General features: G+C 37.6%; 1 protein-coding gene across 1 annotated transcript in view; it reads right to left on the bottom strand.

Moving 5' to 3' along the window:
- The window catches only part of DTNBP1 (dystrobrevin binding protein 1), a 125,546-nt gene that overhangs the window by 103,055 nt on the left and 13,001 nt on the right, over positions 1-9,490 (bottom strand). Inside the window, exon 4 of the mRNA XM_015567804.1 lies at positions 2,051-2,183. Within this exon, the coding sequence (XP_015423290.1) occupies positions 2,051-2,162 (112 nt within the window). The 5' untranslated portion in view covers positions 2,163-2,183. The remainder of the gene's footprint in view (positions 1-2,050; positions 2,184-9,490) is intronic.

Genomic DNA, 9,490 nt, shown 5'->3' with positions numbered 1-9,490 from the left:
TGGCATTTAAATATATAAAATAAATATCAAAAATATGTCTTTGTTTTACTATGGGTGCAAATATAAGAAAATTTCTATATGTGACACGGCACCAGAGTTAAGTTAGGGGTTTTCAAAATGCTGACACTCCAAGCTCAAAAGGTTCGCCAGCACTGCTATAGACTGATAGAGTTCCCAACTTGAATTGCCCCCCAGGCAATCCTCCTCAGGTGTGGTGAGAGTTTTTTTTAACAGGGTGGGGCAGTTGCTTCTGCCTGAAGTCTAATTGTTATTTTTAATCTCTTAAATGGCCTCAGGGCAAGGGCATTTTCCAATAGGGTGTGTTGACTGTCTTCCCCTCAGGCAAGGCAAATGTCTATGTGGGAAAGATGTCTTCTGCTGCATGAGGGAATGACTCAGTCCAGGAAACTTGAGGTGTCTGCCTTCTGAGTTCTATCCCCCAAGTCTCCAGTCCTGTCTTCTGCTCTCACAGCTCCAGTCCACTTCACCCTCCCTCTGCTGGAGCACATCGTGGGTGGCTCTACAGCCGTGGTTCTCAACCTTCTAGCCCTTTAAATACAGTTCCTCATGTTGTGACCCAACCATAAAATTATTTTCGTTGCTACTTCATAACTGTAATGTTGCTACTGTTATGAATCGTAATGTAAATATCGATATGCAGGATGGTCTTAGGCGACTCCTGTGAAAGGGTCGTTCGACCACCAAAGGGGTCGCGACCCACAGGTTGAGAACCGCTGCTCTACAGGGAATTTTGTGTATTGGCCCTTTAAGAGGGTGCTAGAATTTTCAGCTGTCACTCCCTGGCAGACAGCAAAAATATTCTTTAATCTGTGCTGGCGTCTGCAAGGCTGGGATCACTCTAATGCTCAGCATGAGACACTTCAGGTGCCGAAGGAATTTCCGCTTTTATAACCCCAAAACTGTATAACCACACCACCTACTCAGAAATGCTGTCTATTTCTGTCAAACAACAGCCGCCACCTGGTCACAAATGGTTGCTGCAAGCCTTAGCATAGCCTGCTTACAGTGTCTACATCTCTATACAGCCGGTTGGATATTCTATTGTGGAAACCAAGTAGCTGCTGGTTCTGATCAGATTATTAGCTCAAAACGTTATCTCTGCAGACAGCTCCTAACCCAGCCGTGGGCAAACTACAGCCCCGAGGGCCGGATCCGGCTCTTTGAAATGAATAAAACTATTGAAAAAAAAAGACCGTACCCTCTTATGTAATGATGTTTACTTTGAATTTATATTAGTTCACACAAACACTCCATCCATGCTTTTGTTCTGGCACTCCAGTCCAGTTTAAGAACCCACTGTGGCCCTCCAGTCAAAAAGTTTGCCCACCCCTGTTAACCCTTACTTGACTAAGACCTCAAGCTTGGTTAGAAAGTAGTAAGCCATAATATTATCCTAGGATGTAGCACTGTCAAACATAAAAGTTAATTTTCTAAATATAAGCTCAAGAAATAAAGAATATCAGCAAAATTCATTGCAATAAAAAAAAACACACACACACCAAAAAAACATAAACTTCCACAAGGTACAAATTTAGTCAAACAGATACCCTCTGGTAAGTGGTTTTATTTGATCTCTTTTCTGTTTGAAGAGAAAAAAAGCATACTGCAAGACATGATGTTCTAAGCAGACCTAAATTTAAAAGCACCAACTACCAGAGTATATACCGTAGTCAGGACAAAGTCACCCTAATCCCTTTTATTTGCCATACTTATACTTTTAACAGAGAGCTAATGTAACAAAGATAACCCTGTCACTTTAAGAATAAAAAAAACTATAATTGTGTTTCCTGAGCTGAACTGAGCCAGAAAAAGTTATTGATGTATATTTTAGAAATCATTTCTACACTTTAAATCATTTTCTGTCTAATCCTCAATCAGAATATGAAATTAACTAGAACATACCACTTTCTAAAAATTTCTGTTAACCAAGAATTTAATGTATTCTTAGAAAGCTTTGAAATTATACCAAGTCCGGTCCAAATTGTTTTCATTCCTAAAGGTAATGTACAGATACGAACATGATACTTACTCAGATTTGCTGTCATGGATTCTAAATCTGCTATTAAACCGGGAAGCTGCTGAAGCTGCTCCTGTAACTCTATTAGGCTCGTCTTCTTTTTTTCCCAGTGTGCTGAAAGCATAACCACCTCGCTATCCACCAGCTGCAACAAAAGAGAAAGGGTAAAGTAAAACCAGATTTTAAGCACAAAGAAACTGTAGTTATCATAATGAGAGTTGGTTGATCTTGTCTTTAAAAACTCCTCTATTGACTGAAGTCACAGGACACTAGAAAGAAGACTGAAGTTGTTTTCTTTCTTAGAAAACAACCAATTTAATATTCAGTATAGAAAACCTCAAATCACTGCTTGTCTCAGTGCATCTTAATCAAGAGAAGACGAAGTTCAGAAATGACCTTAGACATCACTTCTAAGTATACCCTTTTTTAAGTAAACCCCGAATTTGAAAATCCAAATCTAGAAAAATAAAACAAAAAACTACCACTAACGACTGAAAAGAAAACAAACAAAAATAACTCAAAACATAATTGCTAGGTAATTATTTGCTTTTTACAAAAGGAATTCTTTACAGAAATGCATTTAGAATATACAGTTTCCATTTAGAATATACAGATTCCATTTACATTTAACAGGAACAGATTGCATAAGGTAAATGGTACTTTTATATGAAGAAATTATTGAGGCAACTGATCAATTCCAGAAAAAGAAAAGAAGGATTTATGTTAACAAAGAAGTAATTCAGATGTAAAATATTAGGGTAATAGCAGGGTGATGCAATACTAGACTAGTCTAAAATAATTCTAATTTATTTTCCTGAAGATGTGAAGAAAATGACAGACATCAGTTTCTCCCAGACAATTATGTTTTGCTCTTAACACAGTGGTAGGGGAGAGAGCTTAGAATAAGATTTAGAAGGAGCAAGGAGAGGTCATCTTTTGAAAACATCACCAATGATAAGAAAGGATTGTGAAAGATACCCACACAGAAATATAACATAAAGATGGCAAAATTCACTGTATAACAAAAAAATGCATTTGAATTTTATATGTAAATCAGGGTTCACAGTTAAGTTACAGTTTAAAAAAAAGATAATTTACATATCCCAAGATTAAGTAAGAGTCTTCATAAGTTTAAACATGAACACAACTGATTCTTACTGAATATCTCTAAAGAAAGAGCTTTAGAGGAATAAAATAACAAAATAAGATATGAAATTATTTGTATATTGAACTACATTGTTTCTACATTTTAATAATGTAGGAAATTCACAACATTGAAGTAGAGAACTAAGCTACAATAAAAAGGTCAGAAAGCTGCCTAGTTTTCTCACTCTATCCCCAGTTCTCATACCTCCCCACTGTTTTTCAACCCACACTGAAAGAATAACCACATCATCTCTCACCTAAAGCCTCAACTGAGCTGGAAAGGTGACACCACGCTTTATTCAAGTGGTATTCTCATAAATGCTGTATATTTAAAATGCCTATTGGCCCGGCTCAGTTGGTTGAACATCATCCCATGCATCAGGAGGTCACAGGTTAGATTCCCACTCTGGGCACATGCCTGGGTTGCAGGCTCAAACCCTAGTAGGGGGAGTGCAGGAGGCAGCCGATCAATGTTTCTCTCTCATTTGTGTTTCAAACTCTCTTTCCCACTTCCTATCTCTGAAATCAATAAAAATATTTTTTAAATGCCTATTGTCTACCAGTTTTTAAATGATCCCTAAGAGTAGTTTTAAAAATACTGAGCAATAAAAAAAAAATGCCAAACAGTCTTTATAGGCAAGTTGTGATGTAACCATCATCAGGAAACTAAGGCTTGAAACAAGGACCTGTGTTCATAAAATTCATTTAAAATAGTCATCAAGCCCTGGGTGGGTAGTTCAGTTGGTTAGATACACCAAGGTTGCAGGTTTGACCCCTGAACAGGGCACGTACAAGAATCAACCAATGAATGCATAAATAAGTGAAATGACAATGTTCCCCCTGTCTATAAAATCAACAAATAAAAAAAATTTAAATAAAATAGTCAACAAACTTCTACAGAATATCTACTATCTGCCAAGCATTGTTTTAGGCACTAGAAATATAATGGTGAGTAAAACAAGAAAAAAAATTCTGCCCTCTTTAGTGCTTATATTCTCATAGCAGGTCTCACAAACTCTCTTAGCTTCAGTATTAAACTCTGGAAAAAAAAAATCCTATATCACAAGGTTGACTTGAGGATAAATAATATATTTTTCCTGGTTCATGGAATACCTTTTAAAAAGCCTGTGAAATTACCCTGGCCGGGTGGTTCAGTTGGTTGGAGTGTTGCCAGTACACCAAAAGGTTGCGGGTTTGATTCTCAGTCAGGGCACATACCTAGGTTGTGGGTTTGACCCTCCATTGGGAGGCATACAGGAGGCAACCCATTGATGTTTCTCTCTCTCTCTCCCTTTTCCTTCCCATCTCAAAAAAAAAAGAGAAGAAAAAGAAAAAAGAAAGGCTGTTAATCTTAGTTACTCTGGTTAGTTAGGTTAATAGCTTGAAAAACCTAGAATAAACAATTTTTAGATATTAGCCATTTCTTACTGAAAATTAAAATGCAACATTTAAATATTAAACCTAACTACAGTCTAGTTCAATCCTTCCACAAAATTAAAAGTTATATCCTAAACATAAAATATAAGAAGTGTTTATGGAAAGAATATATCAAAATACACTAAAATGTTGTTTGCATTTAAAAGAGTGGAAGGTTGAATAGCTTTTCAGAAATCATCATTATTAATAATTACGTAATAACTAGAGGCCCAGTGCACAAAATTAGTGCATGGGTAGGGGCCCTAGGCCTGGACGGCGATCAGGACTGACCTGTGGGGCAACCAGTGGGGCAATCAGGGGGCCCTGCTTGCACCTGCCTTGGCTGGCCTGGCGCTGTCTGCTTGCCAGCCCCGCCCCCTGGGGCTACCGCCAGTTGGGGCCTGAGGGCTGGGGGCAGCTCCTGTGTTGAGTGTCTGCCCCCTTGTGGTCAGTGCACACCACAGTGACCGGTCGTTCTGCCATTAGTTCGATTTGCATATTAGGGTTTTATATAGATAGATACTAAAACATTCTGAGCATTTTCTATGTTCCAGGTCCTGTACTAAGCAATTTACATGTATTATCTCTTTTAAGCCACATAACAACCTTGTATACTAAGCATTACTACCACCTTCATTTTATAAATGAAGAAACTGAGCACAATGAAGCTAAATCACTTTCCCAAGGGCCACAGTGGAACTAGACTCAATCCCAGGGATTTTGACACTTTAAGTTCATACCCTTAAATCAATGTTCTGGAGACTGTACTATATGGGTTTAAAAAGGAAGAAGAAAAGTGAAAAACTAGCAAAGAGAAAGTTCTACAAAACTGTATTTAAACTTTACTAAATGATAAGAAATGAGCTACCTCCAGAAGGCCTATGTTTCTACTTGGTCCATATTTCTGAATAAACCCAGATTCAACACCAGGAAATCAAGTTTAAGGAGGAAGACAAACCCATAGTGCTTCATTCCAAAATTTCTTCTGGCAGACACTGAAGTTAGATGGGAAAAGAAAAAAAGCAGGGAACACCAATGATTTACAAAATGGCTAACAACAGGACCTTACTGTGTACAAATCTTGACAGTTCAGAGTGTGGGGGATATATTAGTTCATAGGATTTCCGTACTACTTTGTTTGGTAAGCAGGGTAAGTGGTGGAAACTAATTTCATATAGGAGGAAACTAAAACAGAGAGACTAATTTATGTGCCCAAGGCCAACATATATTCATGCAGAAACTAGTATTTCTAACACCCAGTCAGGTCACCTTTTACCACAGGCGGAGCAGATCCATGCTGGAAGAGTGAAGCATGTGCAACTTAACCAGCTTACACATCAAATTATTAAACAAAAAATGATTCTTAAGAGTTTAATTTGAAGGCAAGCAAATATTTCACAATAGAAATTACAAGCAAATAATGTACTGCAAGTCTAACTTTAAAAAGTTGTCCTCAGAGTCTAACCCCTAAGTCAATATTAACTATATATTCATTTATATATTGCTAAAAGGAGAAAAAATGTCAAAGAACTTGAAAAAAAATTGTAGAAAAAGCTTAGACAATAAAGTTACCATTGACCACAGTTATTTGTCTTCTAAGATATTGCCCTAAATTTCAAGACTGTATAGTAAGGTTTAGCTTTAAATTAGATGAGTATAAAATAATTTGTCAAACAGGATTGAATTGCTCTTAAGTATATTTGCCCTGGTAGGATCAAACAGTTTAAAGACCACCAAAGACGTTTGAGCATGGTCTGACAAAATAAACACATGACAGGCTTAACACTATACATATTAAAGCTATACATTTTTTAAGGCCTGAGAGAGAGGCAGAGGCAGGGCAGAAGGGGTCAATAGGGAAAACAAGGGGGACATCTGTAATACTCTCTACAATAAAGATAAATTTTAAAAAATAAAGTTATACATTTTAAATATTTCATACATCTCAACAATACATCAGAGGGCTTTAAAATTTTTTCATTTTTAAAGTTGAGTAATACATTTCTGGAGAGTAATAGAGGCACTTTTGATTAAATGTGGATCTTAAAATAACCAAGTACTCAACTATGAAAAAATTTCCCCAAATAGCATAAATCCAACAATAGGTCTTATAGAAATTTCTTTCTCCTGTTTTATTTTATTATGAAATACTTCTTTCAATCAAAAGAATAATTTTTGTTAAAGATCCTCTACAGGATATAGTCTTAATTGCATGTTGTTTGTGGGATTCATCCACGCTGATAAATGTAGGGATAGTAGTTTATCCCTACTAATGTTCACTGCTGTATGGTATTTGATTTTTATAAAGAATATAATTTGTAGATCAGAATAAACAAGGCATGCAGCCGACTGGCCACAAGTTTGGCATGCTTGCTGTAGATGGACTTAGGGACTATCTAAAGTTTCAACAGAGCCTGCTACAACATTCTTATACAAATCTCCTGGTGCACACAAGTTTCACATGTGAGTCAGAGATGTGTCTAAGTTATTGCTCTTATCTCCCAGAGTGGCTTGACAGGACTTGGGGTAATTAAACTCCCTCCAGCCAATTCATTGCTGACTTTGAGTAGCCTCATCTTTATACTACACTAGAGGTCCAGTGCACGAAAATCGTGCACGGGTAGGGTCCCTAGGCCTGGCCTGTGATCAAGGCCAATCAGGTTCCCTGCCTCCTCACCTCCTCCTTCCCTTGCCACCCATGCAGCACACCCCACTGCTGCCACTGGTTGCCAGCCATGTTCTGCACTGCCCCCCTGGTGGTCAACACGTCATAGCAAGCGACCGAACTCCCGGTCTCCCAGTCGAACTCCTGAGGGGACATTTGCATATTAGCCTTTTATAGATGTAGACTAGAGGCTCAGTGCACGAATTCATGCACCAGTGGGGTCCCTCAGCCTGGCCTGCGGGATTGGGCTGAAACCAACTCTCCAACATCCCCCGAGGAGTCACAGATTGCGAGAGGGTGCAGGCCAGGCCAAGGGATCCCATGGGTGCATGATCAAGGCCAGGGAGGGATGTGGAAGGTTGGTCAACTGGGGAGGGACCGCAGGAGGGCTCCAGGGCATGTCCAGCCTGTCTCGCTTAGTCCCAATTAGCCGGACCCCAGCACCAAGCTAACCTACTAGTCGAAGTGTCTGCCCCCTGGTGGTTAGTGCATGTCATAGCAACTGGTTGACCGGTCAACTGCCCCCTGATGGTCAGTGCACATCATAGTGACTGGTCAACTGGTTAACTGTCTGTCCCCTGGTGGTCAGTACATGTCATAGTGAGTGGCTGAATGGCCTTAGCATATCATTAGCATATTACCCTTTGGTTGAACAGATGACTGGACACTTAGCATATTAGGCTTTTATTATATAGGATAGTAAATAGATGATATCATACCAACATTATCAGAGAAAATGTGTGCCATACCAATATTATCAGGGGGAAGCTTGGGACACAATACTCTTAAAATAACCCTAGGAAGGGAAATTGTTTGAAAGATATATGCCATTTTAGCTTCCACTTATTGCCAACTCATTTTTTTCTAATGTGATTGTGCCAATGGATTTACACTCCCTAGTTCAAGTTGTTCCTCATCATGTTTCTTCCAAGGGAAGAAACAAAACTATCTTCTGCAAATAATAACTGTCTGCCCAGAAAACTCAAGGCTTAAATTTTTGATAATCTAAGGAGTGTAAATTTGTGGTTTTAATTTGTATTTCCTTGATTATTAATAAAATTTGAATACATTCTCATGTTTATTGGCCACTCCCATATTTTTTCTTCTATAAAATGCCAGGTCCTACTGCTTGCTTTTCTGTTGGGTTACTGTCCTGTTTTTATTGGTTTGTAGGGGTTGTTCATATTTTCTGAACACCTGTACTATGTTTCATGAATTGCTTAATATTTTAATGATTTTGTTTAATAGAAGCTTTGATAAAAATTATCAATATTTGTTTTTATAGTTGGTGCTTTTTATGCCTTAAAAAATTTTTTTCTATCCTGAGGTCTTAAAGCTCTTCTATTTTCTAAAATATGTATAGTTTTCTTTTTACATTTAAAGTATAATGGAATCAAGGTCATTTTTAATTTTTATTTATTTTACTTATTTTTATTTTTTAAATCTTTTTAAAAATTGATTTCAAAGAGGAAGAGGGAGAGAGAGATAGAAACATCAATGATGGGAGAGAATCTTTCATCGGCTGCCTTCTACATGCCCCACACTGGGGATTGAGCCCGCAACCTGGGCAACCCTGACCAAGAATCGAACCGTCATCTCCTGGTTCATAGGTAGACACTCAACCACTGAGCCATGTTAGCCAAACTCAAGTGTGTATTTTTAAAGGTAAACAACATTTTTTGCTGATTTCAGAATATTACTGATTTTATTTTCCCTACGACAGAACAGGGCAGCCATAATAAAAAAATCTTCAGTTAAAATTGACCTGCATTCAAAATAAAACACAGATGTAGAAGAATTTAAATCAAGGTCTTTAACTACTTTTATCAAACAATATACTGGAGATTCTCCCCAGTGTAAAAAGAGAAGAAGAAATGAAAGTTGTAAAGATTAGAAAGGAAGAAACAAAACCTACCATCTGCACAAAAGAATTCCCACCCCCAGAAACAAATTATAAGAATAAGTGGATTTAGCAAAATGGTTAAATATGAGATCAATATACAGCAAGTCAAAAACTGCAGGTTTTGGTAGATTGCAGTACAAAGACATTATCTTCTATTAAAACCTTGTTAAATGTTTTACTCTGAGTAGACACCTAATTTTACTGAACATATTTTCTGCACCTGATGATCATATATTTTTCTCCTTTAATGTGTTAATGTGGTCAATTACATTTAAAAGACTTTCTAATATCAAACCAACCTCTTCTTTTAAATTGACAGATT

This window comes from Myotis davidii, unplaced genomic scaffold (assembly GCF_000327345.1).
Source record: "Myotis davidii unplaced genomic scaffold, ASM32734v1 scaffold62, whole genome shotgun sequence".
Taxonomy (NCBI): domain Eukaryota; kingdom Metazoa; phylum Chordata; class Mammalia; order Chiroptera; family Vespertilionidae; genus Myotis; species Myotis davidii.
Note: the sequence above shows the minus strand (reverse complement) of the source record. Positions and strands in the feature narration are given on the sequence as shown.